The sequence below is a fragment of the Carcharhinus amblyrhynchos genome, chromosome 20 (genome assembly GCF_965287045.1).
Source record: "Carcharhinus amblyrhynchos chromosome 20, sCarAmb.v2.hapA, whole genome shotgun sequence".
In the NCBI taxonomy this organism is placed as follows: Eukaryota; Metazoa; Chordata; class Chondrichthyes; order Carcharhiniformes; family Carcharhinidae; genus Carcharhinus; species Carcharhinus amblyrhynchos.
The window spans coordinates 14,728,934-14,751,088 of record NC_137343.1 but is presented as its reverse complement, the minus strand read 5'-3'; the positions used below and the strand labels follow the sequence as shown (position 1 = coordinate 14,751,088).

Genomic DNA, 22,155 nt, shown 5'->3' with positions numbered 1-22,155 from the left:
TTGCAGGTAGTGGTGTGCCCTTTTATCCACTGCCCTTGTCTTTCTGGATGGAAGTGGTTTGTGTTTGGCTGAGGAACTTTGGTGAATTGCTGCAGTGCATCTTGTAGATAGCACACACTGCTGCTATTAAGCATTGGTTTGTGGGTATGGTGCCAATCAAGTAAGCTGCTTTGTCCTGGACGATGTCAAGCTTCTTGAGTGCTGTTGGAGTTGCACCCATTACACTCCTGACTCCACTCCACCACACTCCAGGGGTGGCACGATGGTGCAATTGTTAGTACTGCTGCCTCACAGCACCAGAGACCTGTGTTAGATTCCCACCTTGGACCACTGTGCGGAGTTTGTACATTCTCCCTATGTCAGCATGGGGTTTCCTCTGGGTGCTCTGGTTTCCTCCCACAGTCCAAAAGACATGCTGGTTAGGTGCATCAGTTCTTCCTCAGTACACCCGAACAGGCGCCAGACTCGGGGACTTTCACAGTAAGTTATTTGCAGTTTTTATGTAATACTAGTGACAATAATAAATAAACTAAAATTTGTACCATGTGGATGGTGGACTGGCTTTGGGGAATCAGGAAGTGGATTACTCGCCACAGTGTACCTAGCCTCTGACATGCTCTTGTAGCACTGTATTTATATGGTGAGTCAGTTCAGTTTCTGGTATCACATTTACAAAAGTTGAGTTTTCTTTTAAAGCCATGTCTAGTGCAGTTAATCGGGGTTCTCAGCAGTTGTCTACATTTAGCGCTGATCACAGACTCGGTTCTGGAAACAGGAAGCCACTGCTTTAACTGGGAAGGCAGGTACATACAAAGAAATTCTACTGCATCGGGAAAGCAGTTGTAGAAAGACAGTGCTATGATTTAGACATCTGTTGAAATGATGGATTAACACATTTATCGCTCAAAAGGAAGAAATTTCATAATAAATTAATGCTGGAGATATCTTTAAATATTGTATTCACAGCATCAAAATACCGAAGAGTGAACCATATGGAGTAACTGTTATTCTAGACCAGATCTCCAAGTTTAGGCAAGATCCAGTTAGTTTTATACCAGCTTCTACTTACTGGCATAATTTTAGCTCTTTAATAGCCATCTAGCATCACAGGCTTGGCAAGACCCCTGGATTTAACCAAACCTTATTCTTCCCAGTCACGCCAGGGCTGCTTCTGAGCAGTAACGCTTTCCAGCACAGAGCCAATGATCTACTGCCACTTTCTCAGCTCCCCAGGGCTTCTCCTGAGCCTTACCTGCAGAGCTCTCAAACAGCACCTGAGAGTTCTGAGCCACAACTGCAAAGTCAGCTAAAAGCCACATCTTTGCTGCCTGGAGGCTAAGAGCAGCAACGTTTCTGCCTGCTGCAAAACACTTCCCCAAAGCTAACAGAAGCTGAAATCCTGAAACCTTATTAAGCTCCAACCATCTCCATGGCAATGGAGCCTCCCAGAGCTCACTGAACACTTTTAAATTAATTGTACTTTTAACTCCCAAAACAAAACAATGCTCTGGGCTGCATCTTTTGCAAGCAGTATAGACACCTCGTCTCCAATCCTCCAACTACGTAGGCTCCACTTGCTGTTTTCTAGCTGTTAACCACTTGGGTCAATATGACCCTAACCCCATGGTATATCCAAGATTGAAGCTCTTACCTTTCCGCACAAGTAAACTATATTTGTGTCTGCATCATAGAATGGTAAAAGCACTCCATTGCTGGTATCCATTTCATGCAGAGCCATGGGTTCATCCATGTTTTCCTAGAAAAAGAATCCAGAAACAGTAAAAACTCTGCAAACACACAAAAAAAATTGCAAATTGTTAACTTCTTTGCTACTAGATATTCCCAGAGCATCATAATCAGACAGCATCTGGCACTAAATACAGGCAGAATAGCTTTAGCTTTGACAATTTGTAGATGTAAGTAGTTTGGATTGGTCCATGACAAGATATCAGACATACACAGTTTTTTTAATGTAATTGTTCATGGACGGAGGTTTCATTGGCAAGTCTAGCATTTATTCCCCATCTCCAATTGCTCATGAGAAAGTGGTTTTGGGCTGCCTTCTTGAATCACACTCTGACTTGAGACTTATGGTGGACAGACTTTGGGCAGTCAGAAGATGGGATGTGAGATGCAGAATTCCCAACATCTAATCTGCTTTTGTAGCCACAGGATTTATCTGGCTGGTACAATTGCTGTTCAGTGGCAACCCCCAGGATGTTGATGATGGGGAATTCAGCGATGGTAATATCATTGAGTGTCAAAGTGAGATGGTTGGATTATTTCTTATTGGAGATGATCATTGCCTGGCACTGGTTTGGTGCAGCTATCAGCCCAAGCCTGAATACTGCCCAGGTCTTGTGCATATGGATACAGACTACTTCAGCACCTGAGTTGTGAATGATGCTGAACATTGTTACAATCATCCACAAATAGTACAACAAGAATGTTGGCCATTCAGCCCCTTGAGCATGCTCTGCCATTCAATTACATTCATGACCGATCTGTATCTTAATTCCATTTTACCGACCATGGTTCCAAGTCCCTTAACCTGACAAAAATCGCCATTTTAAAAGACTCCAGCATTAACAGTTTTTGGGGGAAAAGTTCCAAACTGCCCTTTGCATGAAGAAGTGCTTCCTAACTTTACCTATTAACAGCCTAGCTCTCATTTTAAAGTTATGTCCCTTTGTGCTGGACTCCCCCCATCAGAGCAAGTAACTTCCACCTATCTTTTCAACTTCTTCAATCAGATCACCCCTTAATCCTCTATACCATGGGCATACAAGTCTAGACTGTATAACCTGGCCTCGATTGAACCCTTTAAGTCACAACATTGCCAAAATCAGAGTTACATGAGAGAGCAATAAGTGACAATATAGAAGATGACCCTGTGCTTATGATGTCCAAAGAAAGATTTGTAGATGATGAATAAGATGGGGGCATTAAATAGGGATAGCATACAGACATTCAAAGATAGCATTTAGGCATTCAAAGAGATACCATTTGAAATGCATCAAATATGACAGAGACAGATAGAAACAGGGACATAAAGGAGAACTGCCATAGGGATGACCATGAACAAACGATAGTGGAGACTGGAGTGTCAAATGGCGCACAAATCAATCGTAAGGTACAAGGCAACCAGGGAAGATAAAGAACTGAGCCTATAGCCACTTTAAGATGTAATCTGCAATTGAGCAGGCTGGCTGTACTGCTGGGAGTGAGGCAGATGTTGACTATGAAGTAAATCCAACAATGAGTGGTTGTTGTGGGCAATATTTTGGTGTGTGGCAAAATGCATCAGAAAGAACTTGGATTAAATTTTGGTAATAGGAATAAACACACAATCAGTATTAATTCACAAGGAATTAATTTAAACCTCTGAACAAAGAGCGAATGCCACCCACTGTACTTTTGGCAACAATTATATGAAACAGGATGGGTAATGGCCAGTTTAAAAGTTACAAACTGTACGTGCAATATGCAAGATATTTAAGAGTGTCGGATAAGGCTACCGTGATTCAAAAACTCTACCAACCCATGCAAACAGGATTTGTGGAAAAACTGTTAAAAGGTGCATCAGTGCCACATACAAGCTTTTTTCCTGCATTGTGAGAACACTCTTTGAATTCTGCTTTGGGATCTTTCATGTCTACAAAAAAGACACACAGAAAGTGTTCAACATCACTTCCATCACTCTCATCACTGCACTGTACTGTCCATCTAGATTTTAAGTTCAAGTGGAACCTTTAACTCAGTAATTGATAATGCTACCACTGAACCGTGGCACTGCGTTTTAAATTTAGGCCTTTACCTTAAAGCAAAATTATGATGTGCATCACCTAAGGTGAAAGGTTTAGAACACAAAATGGTCATTGCATTCCAGATACCACCTTTCAAAGATTGTCCAACCAGAGGGAAATGTTACTGTTAGAGATTAGATTGGACAGATGGATGGAAGAAAGGGGACATGGGAACAATGAGGGTAAATGCGACTTGGATGATCGCAAGCATGGACGGTAAATGGTAACACCCACTGATTGAGTCAGGCAGACTGACTTTAAATAGTTCAGAGCATGTAACAATACCTGGAACATTCCTATCACAGTACTCCACCATGAATGACTGTTGGCACTGCATTTGCCCATGAGTGGCATCATTTACCCTGCATGATGCCAATTTTCAAAAGTAGGATACAGCTTTAAGCCATAATTCCTGCAAAACTCCATGAACATGAAGTCAATTAAATTAAATAACTCATCAAATCCCTTAAAAGCAGCACCTTCCTGACTACACAAATGAGATGTGAATACTTGGCTAAAGGAATCTTTGGGGCTGTTTAACTCTGGAAAAGAGATCTCTTCCCAATACCTCCTCTGAAACTTTTCCCAGAAAGTGGTCGATATCCCTTTCCAGAGTCACTGCCATCATTAACAACGATGGATCTATTTGCTGCCTGACACCGTTTTACCAAGGTCCAGGGCACATGGGGGCAACTTAGATGGAAATTCAAGTCCCACCATTTGGTGAAGCAAGATGCTGGGAGTTCCGACCCCTCACTTTCAAATCGGAGTAACAAAAGAAGCTCCAATTCCCTAATCAGCCAGATGGAGGCTCCGCAAGATAGGGGTAAAACAAATCTACGGTTTATATCTAAATTTGCAATGCTATCGAATGATTTGGTGCACCGGAGGCTATCAGAGTGCAAATTCAGACAGCTCATGCAGGAATTCAGCTTCAACTGAAAGCTCCAGAACAATGCTCAATGAGCAAAGTCCGTGTGAATGACAGTCATACAATGATACTGTAATTTGACCCATGGTCCCTAGGTGGCTCTTTGGTGGAGCGCACTCTCTTGCTCATTCCCCAATAGTCACGTAAACTCCCTCCCTTCAAATACTGATCCAATTCTCTTCTGAATGTCACTTACTGAACCTACTTCCATCCATCCACCTTGTAGATCATGATGTGCTGTGTTAAAACAGTTTCATAATGCCTCTCCTTACTTACTCCATCAACCTGTGGGCCGAAGGGCCTGTTTGTGCTGTAGTGTTCTATGTTCTAACACTATTGCACACTTAACCTTCTCTGTTCTAAGGGAAATAGCCCCAGCTTGTCAACTTTATAATGCTCAGACCAAATATTGCACTGTGACCTGGTGCCCCCACAACTGTCCAGTCTTGGTTGGAAAGTACGTTGCAAACAGAAATACATTTCTTGGTCAAACAATTGCTCAAACACTGAATCAACGACACTTGTTTACTGTACAGTCTTGAATGAAACATTCTCTCTGCATGTTGTCCACTATTGGCTGTCACATGCATGAAGTAGACTAGATCAGATAACGTGATAAGGATTTAGAAATTAATTACAAATCAAAATTAAAATTCAGCTTTTAAACAGAACTATCACCTGTGGGCGGAGGGAGTGGGGGTTCTTCTTTTCCCAGTTTAGGCAACAATAGACTGATTAAGATTTTTTTAGCTACTATTAAAGACAACAGTTACTGCGATATATCAATGACATCACTAAAGTGATCTAATTTGACCAAGTGGTTCAACCTCAATGCTTCGGTTTAGGTTATTTTAACTAAAAATGTTTTAAAACCAGACATTATGAAATAAGTCAACTCAATTTCAATGTAATGAGGGTAATCTGACGAACAAGCATTTCTCTTAATTTGTCTAGAAGTATCAAACCATCCAAGTTGCAGCAGTATAACTCCTATTACCCGAGGTTCCGAGACAACCATGTCCAGTTGGAGGCAACTAGCTACTAAGGCACACTGCACTGCAGCTTGTCACATTAACACGGATGCCAATCAAATACACGAAGCCCCGATTTTCTGGTTCATGGGTTTAGATTGCACATTGTTAATGGGGTTGTGAATTTGAGGGAGAAGATGTTCAGCAATCGTTCTCTGTTTGCCAAACAATCAGAATCCCTACAGTGCAGAAGGGGGAATTCGATTCATCAAGTCTGAACCAACAACCATCCTATCCAGGCCCTATCCTCACCCATTTATCCTGAAAATCCCCCTGACACTAAAGGTCAATTTCACTTGGCCAATCAACCTAATATGCGCATCTTTGGATTGTGGGAGGAAACCGGAGCATCTGGAGGAAATGCATGCAGACAAGGGGAGAACTTGCAAACTCCACACAGACCTGAATTGAACCCAGGTCATTGGCGCTGTGAGGCAGCAGTGCTAACTGCTGTGCCACCCAATGTCACATGCAGCCCAGTATCATTTTATTCTGCTACAACATCCACTCAAGTAGCATGCAGCAGAACTTAACCAAAAAGCAAATCAGAAAATCTTTACAAAGAAGAAATGGATGCCTCTCTTCATCCCCTTCCTCAACCTAAATGGTGTTTGATGCCCAAACTCACCGGATTCCACAGTGCAAGCTGTCGTTCGCTCATGCGACTGAAGCCGGTGGTGAAAATATTGCCATTCGTCAAGAATACTGCTCTCATGGGCCTTACTCCCTCGTGAGCTTTATCCTTCTCCTGCATTCAGTCAGTATTAAGGAAAGGAAGAGTGTTAAAAACAGAACTTTTCATTCAAGTGAAAAACAGCAAAGAATTCCTTTCTGCATCCTACATATTTTAAATTCATATTCTGTGTTCTTATAAATGGAACATAAATCTGTTAGTGGCTTCTGGTTTCCAAAAGTGTAATCAATAGGCATGATTTCTCTTGTGGCTACATCTGCTCGCTCACCTAACCAGGGGCATCTTTGTGCCAGTCTGTATAGAGTGGTTGCAGATGGAGACAATTATCTCCTTCCCCATTCCCTTCTCCAATTATCTTCACACAATTGCACATTTATTCATGGCTCTTATTTTTGAAGAGTCTTTCAATTGATTTCAATGTTCTTGGCTCATCTTCTCTAACCTCAAATGGCACTCCCACATCCTCTCCATTAAAAGTAAAAGTTTATGTATTAGTCACAAGTTGATTTACACTTACTGTGAAAATCCCCAAGTTGCCCTACTCTGGCGCCTAGTCGGGTAGACTGAAGGAGAATTTAGCATGGTCAGTGCACCTAACCAGCACGCCTTTCGGACTGTGGGAGGAAACTGGGACACCCAGAGGACACGGGGAGAACTATGTGCAAACTCTGCACAGACAGGGACCCAAACTGGGAATCGATTGGGTCTCTAGAGCTGGGAGGCAGCAGTGCTAATCAATGTGCTACCGTGTCGCCCCACCAAAGCAGGCTTCACAATCTGACTTTTTCCTCACGCTAAAGATTTGTAACTCAAAGCCCACAGCTATCCATCTTGACCACTAATGTCACATTCTTCAAGCACTTCACACTCCTAGGCTGCTTACAAGAAGATTCTCTGATTGGTAACCATTTCTTTATGCAAAAACCTCCAAGTGCTTTTCCCTGATTGTTACCTTGGTTTTTACTGAAGCCATGCCACACACAATGGTCCCAGAGATTTCATTTAAAATATTCCAACCTGTAATGTCCTCTCTCCTTCTTACAGTATTACATTGAAATCAAAGCTCATGCCATATATTAAGCACACTCAAAATTACAGATTCTCAAAATCATGACTACAAAGTTATGAATTCTCCTTATTTCTGTCAGTTTACCATTGATCTTCTAATCTTCAGATATTTAAAACACCCATCTGACACACTTTAATATTGGACTGGAAGAGGTTACAGAGGCAGGGAATGGCCAGGTTAGGAAATAATTTAAAAACAAGGATGAGAATTTTAAAATTTGACACACTGCCCAATTGGAGCCAATGTAGGTTGGTAAGCAAAGGCAAGGGATGAATGGAATTTGGTGCGAATTCGGACACTGACAGCAGGGTTTTGGATGGGCTTCAGTTTTTGCAGGGTAGAAGTTGAGATTCAGGCCAGGATTTTGTTGGGATAGTCAAATCAAGAAATAAAAAGGGATGCATGAGAGTTTCAGCAACCGGTAAGTTGAGGTAGAGCACAGTTAGATGATGCCACAGGGCTGGAAGTAAGTGGTCTGGGCAATGGTATACATGGTTGGAATTTCATATTTCTTACTCTTGTTAATACCCTGCATTAATTGGCCATAAAATCCTTATTATTCTCTATTCACTAAGAGTTGCAGTTGAATTTAATGTACTTCTTGCTATAGATGTTTAGCTATTGCTTACATCAGATTCAATTTCAGTTGTCTCAAGTAATGCTCCTCATGGGACTTTTACTAATGGACTAAAGAAAGCACTCACAGCAATAATCTCCTCTTTCCGTGGATCAATCACTCTCAACTTCTTGTCCTTGCACGTCGTGCAGATCAGACTGCCGTTATAGTTCCAAGATGTGCTATAGATCATATCTGGGTGCATGTCATAGAGTGTTATTATGGCCTGACTTGTTCCCACATTCCAGATGATGATTGCATTGTCACACCCTGAACGGTAAAAGACACAGATCCAATGAATTAAAAAAAACTTGAATGACATGGTACCTTTCATGATCTCGAGATGTCCCAAAGCACTTAAAATGCTGAGTATGTACAGGTAAGTACCAGTGCGAGTCAGATCACCCCCAAATCCAGTTTCAGAACATAAATAACTTAAACACAAATTGAGCACTTTTCAAAGCTGAGCAAGAATTTTAGTGTCAGGCTTATTTCCATTAACTGAATATGTGCAGAACTAGAGCTGAAATGCATTCATGTTGCATTTTCACACCATTTGCAACAAAATCACTTGAATCAAAGGTTTGATACACAAATTAGTCAATCCTGACGGAGTACAGATTTGAGGTAAAGCAGGATAACTGGACCAGGATGAACAGCTATCATCTAGATCCCATTTTAAAGTCATACATTCTGTACTGATTTTTAATTTGACATTTAGAAAGAAGCAGGAACCATGAAATAAGTAGGGCAGTGGAGACAATTGGAGTGCAGAACTCTGTTTGAAATGCAGCTTGAGGTGTTGGGCAGTTCCAAACTGAGGTTCTACAATTCCACTTTGGCTGAAGAATATAACAACAGGGTGACCATGTTATGTAGGTAGCTCTGATGGTTGTAAAAATTAAATGTGACAAAACACGAAGGAGACAGGAAGGGCTCACTGATATGATTTTTAAAAGAGTGATGCAAATCTCCAATCAAAAGCAAATTGCCCATGGCAAGTGATTTATAATGATAGGAGCATTAAATATTATGTTGTACAAGTAACAAGTGTTGAAAGTTTTGATGATTCTTTCCAAACACTGAAAGGGTGGAGGATTGACGTTCATTCTGTAAATGTAACAAATTCTAATTGCAGTAGAACAAACATCAGATTCTACCTACTCCCCTAAGTAGTAACATAAATAGGTATCCAAAAGAGTAAATGCTGGAAAATCTCAGCAGGTCTGGCAGCATCTGTAAGGAGAGAAAAGAGCTGATGTTGAGTCAAAGCTAGAAGGCATAGAAAGTGGGAGATATTTACACTGCACGGTGAGAGAATGAAAGATGAATCATAGCCACAGAAAACTATATAAATAAATAAGTATCCCTGGATTAATTGGCACTGATGTGGATGTGCCAGCGTTGGACTGGGGTAAACACAGTAAAAAGTCTGACAACACCAGGTTTTAGTCCAACCGATTTATTTGATAGTAAACTCACAAGCTTTCGAGGGGACTGCCTCTTCGTCAGGTGAATGAAGAGTTCTGGCCTCGGACAGAGCATATAAAGCACAGTTTAGAGATTACTGATTAGAATGCGAATCTTTACACCTAACCTGCTGTTCAAGTCCTAAAGTGGCCGACAATGTGTGTGGAAGGAGCACTGATCACAGGTTAAAGAGATGTGTATTGTCTCCAGACAGCACAGTGAGTGAGGCTTTGCAAACCCAGGCAAGTCACAGGGGTTACAGATAGTGCGACATGAACCCAAGGTCCCTGTTGAGACCATCCTCATGTGTGTGGAACTTGGCTATCAGTCTCTGCTCACGACACACGACAGCGCAGAGTCGCTGAAGGCCGCCTTGGAGAACGCTTACCCGAAGGTCAGAGGCTGAGTGCCCGTGACCACTGAAGTGTTCGCCAACAGGAAGGGAACAGTCTTGCCTGGTGATTGTCAAGCGATGTTCATTCATCCGTTGTCATAGCGTCTGCATGGTCTCCCCAATGTACCATGCTTCGGGACATCCTTTCTTGCAACGTATCAGGTAGACAATGTTGGCCGAGTTGCAAGAGTATTTACCGTGTACCTGGTGGATGGTATTCTCACGTGTGATGATGGTATCCGTGTCGATGATCCGGCATGTCTTGCAGAGGTTGCTGTGGCAAGGTTGTGTGGTGTTGTGGTCACTGTTCTCCTGAAGACTGGGTAGTTTGCTGCGAACAATGGGTCTGTTTGAGGTTGTGTGGTTGTCTGAAGGCAAGAAGTGGGGGTGTGGGGATGGCCCTGGCGAGATGTTCATCTTCATCAATGATATGTTGAAGACTCCGGAGAAGATGTCGTAGCTTCTCCGCTCCGGTGAAGTACTGGACACCATGTCCCGTGTTTGTCTTCTGAGGAGATCGGTGCGGTTTTTCACTGTGGCGGTTAGGTGTAAAGATTCGCATTCTAATCAGTAATCTCTAAACTGTCTGTGCTTTATATGCTCTGTCCGAGGCCAGAACTTTCCATTCACCTGACGAAGAGGCAGTCCCCTCGAAAGCTTGTGAGTTTACTATCAAATAAATTGGTTGGACTAAAACCTGGTGTTGTCAGACTTTTTACTTAATTGGCACTTTGCAGGGTCATTTGTCTGCTTTTATTAAAAAGCTGTTTTCCACTTAAAACAATGTTACGTGTGTATTGTCTATCTGCCCAAATGTGATTTGGTTCTACTTCATGTTAGCCAATTGAGTGAGACAGTTTCAAACATAACAATGGAGGAAGTAGATCGTGAGTTGGATTCAGCCAACCAGAGTTATATTCACATGCACAGCTTTTAATGAATGTGTTAAACTCTCACCAAAATCATATCGTTACTGGTTAAAGTCAGTTTTAGAGGAGAAGCTGGCTGAAGATATACTTTGAAAAATTGTAAACTGGAACACAATAAAAATAAAGTAATTTGTCTATAATTTACTGCTTTTTGTTTTGGTTTTTAAAGTTTCTTTTTAAGAAAAACACGTAAATATAATTATTTACTTTTTTAAAAAAGTCACTGGGCTTGATTTGGTCAAAGCCACATGTATGTTTGCGAGGAACCAAAGTATTCAAGTGTTCTGCTATTTGATTCAACATTCTCATTCTGTAAAGACTCCTGCTTCTATTTATTCACCTTGTCTGGGAAATCTGGCAGCTGGTTAGCTGTCATTTTGTTTGACTGGTTTGCAATAAAACTTATTAAATGATTACCACGACTTACCTAAAGGAAATGGCTGAGGACGAAAAAGGATTAAGCTTTCTGTATTGTTCACTTTGATAGTTCAGGCTATGGCAGGATAGGGCAGAGTAAAGGATTTTGCGGATAACCAGTTTACATGTAAACTTTGTGGAAGAGCATTCCAGTTAAGAGCCACATGGTATTCAGAGAAATTTCTCATTATTGAAATGCGTTTGAATTAAAGATAAATTAGGAAATTAAAAATCTATCAATTCTAAAGTTTGTTGGAGGAAGTTATTAGAATCTTGTTCTTAGAGACAGTGTGATTAAGCATTTGGACAAACGTAAGCTGATATGGGGGGACTTGTCTGGATTTGTAATAGGCAGGTCCTTCTTTAATGAACCTTTTGAAGAGTTAACAAATTTAGCAGTTAAGGAAGTTTCTATGGAGGTTATTTAGATCGACTTCAGGTGGCATTCAATGAAGTTCTAGATAAGGCATTGTTAAAAACAAAAATGCATCAAATTGGAGGCAACATCATAGAATCCCTGTAGTGCAGAAGGAAGCCATTCAGTTCATCGAGCCTCCACCGACAACAACTTCTCTCAGGCCTTATCCCTGTAACCCATGTATTTACCCTAATCCCCCTAACACTAAGGGGCAATTTAGCACGGCCAATCCAATATGTCTGCACATCTTGGGAGTGTGGGTGGAAACTGGAGCATCCAGAGGAAACCCACACAGACATAGGGAGAACATGCATTGATAGGAGGCCGGAATTGAACCCAAGTCCCTGGTTCTGAGAGACAGCAGCGCTAACTACTGAGCCACCCGTAGGGTGTTGGCTTAGACAGGGAATTGGTTGGGAGGCACAGGTTAGGCACAATAGCTATATTCTCAAATTGGCAGAATGTGATTGGCAATGTCCACAATGACCTGTTCTGGGGCTTCAGTTTTTGACTAGTTATAAATACTTGGATGAAGGAAGAGGTCTGTTCACCTCATGTTTTCTGACGGCACTGAGTTAGAGGCAACATTAAAGAGAGGAGCAGGAAATTGCAAAGAACCATTGATAGATTAATTGAATGGCAAAATTGAGAGACAGACGGGAAGTCAATGTGGGAAAATGTGTGGTCACTTTGTCCCATGAAAGTTGGATGAGAATATTTTCCAAATGGTACAAGCTAGGAGATGCTTATAATCATAAAGATTTAAATATCCAAATACTGAGATCATTAGGAGCTAGTGGATAGGTACAAATCAAATTAAAAAGGTGAATAGAATTTTAAAAATATATCTGAAGCCAGATTACAAGTTACACCTGTACAGAGCTTTGGTTAGGCTCAATCTGGAATACTGCATTCAGTTCTGGGTACCGCACCTGACAAACTGGTCTTGAAAATGGGGGAAGCACATTATTCATCAGAATGCCACCTCATCTGAAAAGGTTCATTGATGACAGCAAGTCAGTCTTGTATTCTCTCGAGTATAGGTGATGTTTTTGATGAAAGGATTTGGTGGGGCACAGAGAATGCAGCTATTTTTGCATGGAGAGTCCAGAACGAGGATCACCCTGTCTCTACCTTCAAATTACAGCCAAAGCACCCGGGGGAGGATCTCAGGCAAAAGGTAGTGGGAAATCTGGACCACTCAAACGTCTCCCCCACCCCCTCCTACCCAAAAACAGCTGCTCTGATTTGGGGAGGAGGGTGGGATCAGCTAAAAATTTAGAAACCAACATTGATAAGATTTTGCTAGGCAGGGGTGTTAAGGGTTAGTGAATTAAGGCAGGTGGATGGTGTTAAGTGACAGACCAGCAAAGAATGAATTGAATGGCAGCAGAACATGCTCAAAGGATTGAATGGCTGACTACAGCTTCTATGTACTGACAAAAAAAAAATCAAGGAGTAATTATTATAATCTACTGAAATCTAGTGTTTTTGTTCTCATTTTTGTTTAATTTGATCACCTAATAAACCCAACATGTACTTTGTGGCTCAAGGTTATATGGAGTGTCAGTGCTATTTGTCAGTTGGAGAGACCAGAATTATGGGGCAGTTAATCAGCAGCATAAGGGATTTATTGTTCAACCTGGGAACAGTACATTATCAGATACTTTGTGCATGAGGTCATGGTATGGTTCAGAGGAAGTTAAGGGCTTGCTTACAGGAAAGACCATTTGCACTGGTCGCAGGCAGAGTAATCGTAGACGGACTGGTGGTTTTTCAGGAATAACGGAGGGGGGAGGGGGCAGCAAAAGTTCAGACTCTTTGTGGTCGAAACAGGTTGATGTAAATGGAAATAAAAATACAAATACAAATAACAAGAACAACAAATGTATGGCATCCAAACTGCTTGGGTAAGCATCGTGGGTAGGGACTCCACTTGGAGGTAACAGGTGGCATTGATAAAAGCTTTGTGCTAGGAGCATTGAATGACGCCATTAATGAGAATTGAGTGTTACAGCCTTGTCTACATGTTCAAAGGGCATGTGCACGATGGAAAGTGAATGCACAAAATAAGGAAGCAGTAAAGGTGGTTCAAAAGTCATAGGTATAAAACAGTCTCGTTTTAAGCTTTTCCAAAATAGCGATCAACTTTACTCCCAACAACAAAAGAAGTCTGCTGTGTTTAAACGGGAAAAAAATCAAGTACATAAAGGAGAAAGGATTGGAAAAATATGCTGATAGGATGAGAGAAAGACGGGCACAGGCGTCTTATGTAGAACAACACCTGGCATTGAGTAAAATCATAGAACCCCAATAGTGCCGAAAGAGGCCTTCGAGCCTGTACTAACAACAGTCCCACCCAGGCCTTATTCCCATAACTGCATGCATTTACCCTGCTGAATCCCCCGACATTAAGGAGCAATTTAGCATGGCCAATGTACCTGAGTCGCACATCTTTGGACTGTGGGAGGAAACCCATGCAGACACAGGGAGAACTTGCAAACTCCACACAGTGACTGGAGGCCAGAATTGAACCTGGATCCCAGGCGCTGTGAGGCAGCAATGCTAACCACTGTGTCATCATGCCGCCCATACATTTGGCAGAATGAGCTGTTCCTGTTCTGTAAATTCAATGTTTAAAAAAAGTTGTTTCCTCAAATTGTAGCCCAAATGTGGGATGGCAACATTAATTCAGAGACACACCACTATATATTATTGAGTAAATGCACTGTGTTGTGTCATAAAGATCCACAGGAATCAGCAAGGTTTCAATTTTAATCTTTGATACAAGTTGACTTAGGACTCAGACAAGGTAGTGGTGAGGATGCCAAAACTAGCCTGCTCCCTTTTTGAGGGGTGATGTGGGGAAGAAAATGATACAGTGCAATACTGGTATTGAGGCATGTTCAATAGACAATACTGCTCTCTTTCACAGTCAGACAGCTGCAGGGAATCAAAGCTTCACTGTTTTAAATGGATCGAGATAGGTCCATCACTACAGCATGAGAAAGACTGCAAAGAATTGCTTCACAGTAGCACGTGCATGACAGTCTCTTAATAAAAGCAGCGCTCTTATGTGAACAAAGGTACTGAACAGAAGATGAAAAGGCCAGCAATGAGAAAGCGAGTTTAATTCTTCAGTTTCCCCTCCATTCTCTATCGAATTGCAACAAGAACCTACTGTTCAGATACACTCCGGGTTCCAGGCTTGGATAAGGGGACGAAGGGAGGTAAGGACTGGTGAGGTTGGGAAGGAAATAGTAAGTGTTGGAAGGTCTGAGAGCTACTGAAGACAGGAAAGAAAATAAATTCATATCATTCTCCATTTATTTGCTGAACTGTAGATTCCCCAAGGGTTCAAACATTGCCTTCTGTTGTAGTGTCATTGAGGTAATGCACTGTTACACACCAGGAGTCAAAATTAAATCCTGAGGTCTCATTAGAAAAATGATCACCATCTCAACTCATTCAAATCCAGGGTATAAACTGGAATTTTCAGGAGGCTGATGTATGATTAAAGGTTCTGCCTTGATCACATGTAACTTTTTTGTGTTACATGGGACTTTCATTTCTGCAATATGGGGCACGTTGTGCAAGTTACTGATGCTATCACCCATAGTATTTGTGTTCCATTTCTGTAGCTCCATCAACCTAGATCACTAATGAAACCCCTCTGGTAAATACTTCAGCTGTTACAATGGTTTACTCAATCGAGAAAATACAACTAAAGAGAGGTAGATCTGGAGAGACTTATCACCTTACCACATTCTCTACTTTGTACACTTGGTAAAATAAGGAAACACAATTTTCTCAGCGACTTGTACGTTACAGTAGTGCTGCCAAGTGTGCAATCAATTAAAGGGCCCAGTAAAAATAAAACGCAGTTTGGGGGGGAGGGGCAGGAAATAAATCCTGGGGTACAAATTACCAGAACACAGCTAGGAATTCTACATCAAGAGTGATCGGATCTGAAGGACCTATGAACTGCCTCAGACTATGACACACCACTTTTACAGTCTGTCACCCCTTTAAACTGTAGGAGGAAATGGCACATCAGTGACAAATCATATTGTCCCACACCTGATGGACCACAGTCCAATAGTAGGTCAAAGATAGGCCAAGTAAATGCATTTCTTCTCTTTCTAACACCTCGCCAAATGATAGCTTTCTTTAACCTCTAGATGACTTCCTTATATTCCTAACCAACCCCACAGCTATATAGATGACACATAGCAGAGTGTGGAACTAATGTTACTCATTTATTGGAGGGTTTATCAAGGGAAACTTTGGAAAAGAGTGCCTCCATACATGGATTTGGCTGCGTATGACGGTTTGCAGAGCACACCCTCAATTTGCCAAGATACTGAGCTTTAACCTTTGCCGATTGGGGTGAGGATAATCAAATTTGACTTAACAAAACAGGAATCAAACAGCAAATTCTAAAAACAGTTTTTACTTTTATAGTCTAATTTGTGTGTGATTTAAAATGCCAGGCTTCCCACACCCACTTATTTGTGCGTAACCCTAACATATGCATCACAAACAAGTCAAATTAAGTCAGAATGTCTTCTGATTTGAGGCAGGATGTTCTGGCACAGATTTCTTCTACGTTAGTTTTGTACACTGCTAGAAACACTAAACTGGTTTTGTATATATAAGTGCTGTTCTTAACACCAATTTTAACATTGTTTAGATGGCTCAAATGGTTTCCTTCTGTGCTGTAACAATTCTGAGATTCTGGAAAGCATACTTCACAGAGTGAAACACCATATCTGCTATCATACCCTACCTCAGAATTTTCCATCCTTCATGTGTTTACCTAATTGATAAGCATCAGGTAGGAGGCACCGCAGCACACAATTTAGCCCTCAACCACGTCCACACCCATGCATATCCCAGCACAGTCAGATGTGAGAACCAGTGTCGATATTCACTCCTTACCCTTAGGGGTGCTGACCTCAAGTGTGCTACCTCTACAACAGCTCTGAGTCAGATCAGCACAAATCAAATCTGGAATCTGCCTGGTTTGTATTAATCAACGCCACACCCCTGCAATGCACATACCAACAATCACTGGGGCACAGTTGGGGTATAAATCATATTTGGTTAGACTTACTGTCTTTTAAAGTCAAAGTTTTCATATAGAAATCTCTGGAAAACTTTGCACTGGCAGAAAATACACACCTTTCCTCGGGCCAGCTCAATGCAATTTAAATCAAACCACTGCCTATTTATGGGAACTATAATCTTGATCAAAAAAAGCTCCCCTTTAATGAGCTTCACAGACCTTTAAAGAAATCAGGGATGCTTTGATGTTATTGTGGCCTCATTAAATACTTCATTAGTGAGAGCTAGCTAAGGCACACTTTGGTGTGCAGAGGCCTCTGGATCTCCATTTTGGAATGAAAGCCAGACATGCAGAGGAAATCACTTGAGGACGCAAGACTTTTAATGAAATGTATAAGTAATAGGTCTCACATCAGTACTTACAGATGAGTCAGCGAGAGTAATGCGCAATTCCATGCCTACTTTATTGGAAAAAAGGTTCTAATGAGTGCAAGGGGTTTCGCTCACATTTAGTGAATGGTATTTTTTTTTGATGAAAGGAACTCAAGCATTACTATCCATAAAGTCTGAATCATTGAAATTTTGTCAGTTCAACAAAATTATTTTAAGAGCACATGTAACCTATAGAATTTGCATAATCTCTTAAGTGTCAAAGAGAGTGAAATGGAAAGTGGCTGCTGCAAGGGTTCCTGCAAACAACAGCTATAAAGCACCTTAAAACCCAAATAAAGGATAAGTGAGGCATTGCGTTTTTTCACTTTGGGCTTATGAGATAATGCATGGATTCAAGCCTGAGAGAGATGAGTTTAGATTTAACAAAACATACAAATGTGATGAATTTGCACAGGAATAGTCAGGTATAACAATATAAAACAAAGCCGTATTGTTAAAAAAATTCCTATTACATATTTGCATTAACATGTGAGAGTGAAGTGAGTGGGGGCGAGTGAGTGAGCGCGAGGACAGGGGCAGCATGAACAGGGGGAGGAGAAGGGAGAGTGAGTGGTGGGAGTGAATGGAAGGGGGGCAGCAAGAGCAGGAGTGGGTGCAAGTGTGACAGCAAGAGCAGGAGAGAGAGAGAGAGAGAGATCGTCTCACCTGCACTGAGGAGAACATTGCGTGCAGTCGGATGCCAAGATATAATCCCAACTCTCTTGGCATGTCCCTCCAAAACGATGAGGGGGTCTGTGATGGGGACAGTCAGTCCATTCTCCGGGATCTGCCAGATCTATTTGCAGAAAAGTAAAAGGTAAATTAAGCCAGACTGAAGTGGAATGAAAGCTCAGGACGTCATCCTCAATACAAACTGCACACACATTCTAATTCTGATCAGATTTAAAAACTGTAAAGTCAGGAGATGCAACCAACACGTGGGATATTTAAGAGATTTCACTGAGCTGTGCCTGGATTTCTGCTCAACACCCCCAAGGGCATAACCATCAGGTGCCATCAGAAATATTTGTTTCCACCATAACAAGCTATCTATTACATTGTGTAACTGAATTACACAAGTAATGTTAGTTAGATAAGCAGTAATTTAACTAATTATTGACGGGTCAGGCATGTGCTTGCAGATATACACAAGCACCCAAGAGAGAACGCCAGTAAAGAGTGGAGTGAATAAGTTGTATAAGTTTAAAAGTTACTGAAAGTGTAATAAAGATTTGTATGATGGTAGAATTGAGACTAAATAGCAAAGGAAGGGGTGATCTTCAAAATTACGAAGAATTTTGGGGCAGAAAGCCTGTTTGTGCTGAAAGTTCCGTGTAATTTTATGTAAAAGGGACAAAATCTGGTCTCTCCAATGAGTGTTAAAAGTTCTCTGTTCAATGACAACAATCCATATAAGCTAACAATGCAGTTTTTACTATCATTAGATTATGTGGCTGTTCCCCAGTTCTGTAAGAGATAATCTGCTCAGAGAAATAATGCTGAGTTAATTTTTTAAATTGTCTATTGCTGCAGTACTGTGGAACTCCCACACAATGCAGAATTCCACTACTCAGGGCTCAGCACACTATAGAACCAAAAAGCAAACGACTGCGGAAGCTGCAAATCTCAAATCAAAACAGAAAATGCTGGAAATGCTCAACAGGTCAGGCAGCATCTGTAGAGAGGGGAAGAGTTAACTTTTAAGGTTGATGATCTTGCATCAGAATATCTCATGAAAATTTGTGACCTGAAACATTAAACTGTTTGTCTCCACAAATGCTGCCTGGCCCAAGTATTTTCAGCACTCTGTCGTACTACAGGGCCGATTTAGTCACACAAGTGCACCATACAACACAAAAACTGAAAGAGGTTTTAAATTTTGAAATGTGCATCAATGGCAATTCTATAATCTCAAAGCAATTTATTGATATAATTGGTTCATGCCAATAGGGGAAATCAGGACTCTCCCAAAAAATATGATGCCTGGTTCATCTTAAACTGTGTACTACGAAATATTCTATGGATGGATATGGGCGAGGGCAAACATTCAGGCCAGCCATGCATGTCCATCTGCAAAAGAAAAATTTACAGTCCATTCCATCATAGTTCTACCGGTTTATTAAATCTACCTAGGAACTTTACTTCCACAACCCCAATAAGGTTATTTCACATATTAAATCACTTGAGAGGAGGATTCCCTGATATTAGTCCTGAATGTTTCCAAGGCTGATCAAATCTCTCAATTCACTATTCTTTACACTATAATCTTTCTGGTTAGAGGTAAGCCAAGCATACTCAGAGGTACTCTTTGGTGAGACAAATATGAAGACTCCTGCTAACATTATCACAGCAAGGATTTTAAAAAGAAATGCAGAAAATAAAGGCAATCATTCTGTAATGTGTAATAATCATTTTGTAGTCAACTTTAAGATACAACCGACCTATACGATTCATTTATAGCATTCAGAGCTAACTAATGAGCTAAACATTCCCCTTAAGGCACACACATCATACCTTACATGTCACCTGATTTATCATATACCAGACCCTCATCTTGCAGGCATATCTCCTGCATGTATTATTTTCTTGTTCTGTTGGAGTCGTGAAATCAGAATGTTTCAGTGCTCAGGTGACTCAGGATATTGCCAATAAATTGCAAAATATATCAAACTGTCATATCTTGGGAGTGTGCAGCAACTTTAAAACAAACAGATATGCTGTTAAGTTAGTCCATTCCAACAGGTCAAAAAGTCTTCCTGAAAGGATTAAAGTCTGGTCAGTTCGGTGGGTCAATTTCACATCATCAAGAATATACTTAATTGCAGCAGCTACACAGAGTTCATAATTCCAAACCTTCTCACAAAATCTCAAACTTTTTAAGGAGATTATTCTTTAGCCAGAACTTGCAGTATATTAAACAGAGTTGGTTAGGTCTGCTCCCCACTGTACTCTTCTGATAGCTACTGGTTGGCAACTTTACAATTCAGAAGATCTCAGGATTTGTGCCCCAGTATGTGGTGAGCTAACTGTCTAGTTTGCCAAAAAAACTGCTGTTATGTTTTCCCTTAGTGCCCCACGTGAAGGGAGGGTGGATGGGGAGGCGGAATTAGCCATCGTTCCCATGCTCTATGATAACTGAGTGAACCCTGTTGGAAAGTGTGTGGGTGTGTGATACGTTGGCAGCTGCCAACACTTACTATCTCAACCCATGTTGGATGAGAAGGTTCCTTCATATCTTAATTCACCCCTTCAGAAAGATAATGACGTTCACCCAAATGCAATACCAAACTGTTTTTCAGTCATTCCAAGATTTCCATACCATTGTTGGCCTTCACTGCAAGAGGATGTCTTACTGCAACTGTACAGGACCTTGGCAAGACCACGCCTGGAGCAGCGTGTGCAGTTTTGTTTTCTTTACCCAAGAAAGGATATACTTGCCATCGGGGGAGTGTGGCAACCATTCACCATTCTGATTCCTGGGATGGCAGGATTGCTGTATGGGGAGATTGGGTCAATTAAAAACATAAGAAATAGGAGCAGGAGTAGGCCATCTAGCCCTTCGAGCCTGCCCCGCCATTCAATAAGATCATGGCTGATCTGTCGTGGCTCAGTTCCACTTTCCCGCCCTCTCCCCATAACCCTTAATCCCCTCACTTATCAAAAACCCATCAACCCGCGTCTTAAAAATATTTAGCGAGGCAGCCTCCACCATTTCAATGGGCAGAGAATTCCAGAGATTCACCACCCTTTGAGTGAAGAAGTTCCTCCTCAACTCCGTTCTAAACCACCCCCCCCTTTATCTTGAGGCTGTGCCCCCTAGTCCTACTGTCTTTTTTGAGCGGGAAGAGTCTCTCCACCTCTATCCTATCCATCCCATTCATCATCTTATACGTCTCAATGAGATCTCCCCTCATTCTTCTAAACTCTAACGAGTACAAGCCTAGTTTATTCAGCCTCTCCTCATAGCTCAACCCCCTCAACTCCGGCATCAGCCTAGTAAACCTCCTCTGCACTCCCTCCAAGGCCAAAATATCTTTGCGCAGGTGCGGCGCCCAAAACCGCACACAGTATTCCAGCTGCGGCCTCACCAATGCCCTATACAGCTGCAGCAAGACCTCCCTACTTTTATATTCAATCCCCCTCGCTATGAAGGCCAGCATCCCATTCGCCTTCCTGACCACCTGCTGCACCTGCAAGCTGGGTTTTTGCGACTCATGCACAAAGACCCCGAGGTCCCTCTGCACCGTCGCCTGCTGCAGCTTTTCGCCACGTAAGTAATAGTCCTTCCTACCATTCTTCCTACCAAAGTGGATCACCTCACACTTGCCAACATTAAATTCCATTTGCCATTTCCTGGCCCATTCGCCCAGCCTATCTAGATCCTTCTGCAGACTCTCCACACCCTCCGCACAATTTGCCGTTCCCCCAATCTTGGTGTCATCAGCAAATTTTGACACCCTACACTCGGTTCCCTCCTCCAGATCATCTATATAAATGGTAAAAAGCTGAGGCCCTAGCACCGACCCCTGGGGCACTCCACTAGTCACCATCCGCCAATCCGAATAGCACCCATTGACCCCCACTCTCTGCCTCCTACTTGACAACCAATCCTCTATCCACGCTAACACCCTACCCCCAACTCCATGTCCCCTGACCTTCTGCAATATCCTCTTGTGAGGTACTTTGTCAAATGCCTTCTGAAAATCAATAAAGACCACATCCACCGGCTCTCCTCTATCCACCGCCCTAGACACATCCTCATCGAACTCCAATAAATTTGTCAGACACGACTTCCCTTTCATGAAACCGTGCTGCGTCTGCTCTATCAAGCAATTCCCTTCAAGGTGCCTCGCAATTTCCTCCTTAATGACGGATTCTAAC

General features: G+C 41.8%; 1 protein-coding gene across 2 annotated transcripts in view; it reads right to left on the bottom strand.

The window, feature by feature from the left end:
* The window catches only part of coro1cb (coronin, actin binding protein, 1Cb), a 207,604-nt gene that overhangs the window by 23,487 nt on the left and 161,962 nt on the right, over window positions 1–22,155 (bottom strand). For both annotated transcript variants that reach the window (XM_080208128.1, XM_080208129.1), the window contains exons 4-7: window positions 17,941–18,070; window positions 8,236–8,417; window positions 6,397–6,516; window positions 1,652–1,756 (exon numbers count right to left, since the gene is read on the bottom strand). In XM_080208128.1, the coding sequence (XP_080064254.1) occupies window positions 1,652–1,756; window positions 6,397–6,516; window positions 8,236–8,417; window positions 17,941–18,070 (537 nt within the window). The remainder of the gene's footprint in view (window positions 1–1,651; window positions 1,757–6,396; window positions 6,517–8,235; window positions 8,418–17,940; window positions 18,071–22,155) is intronic.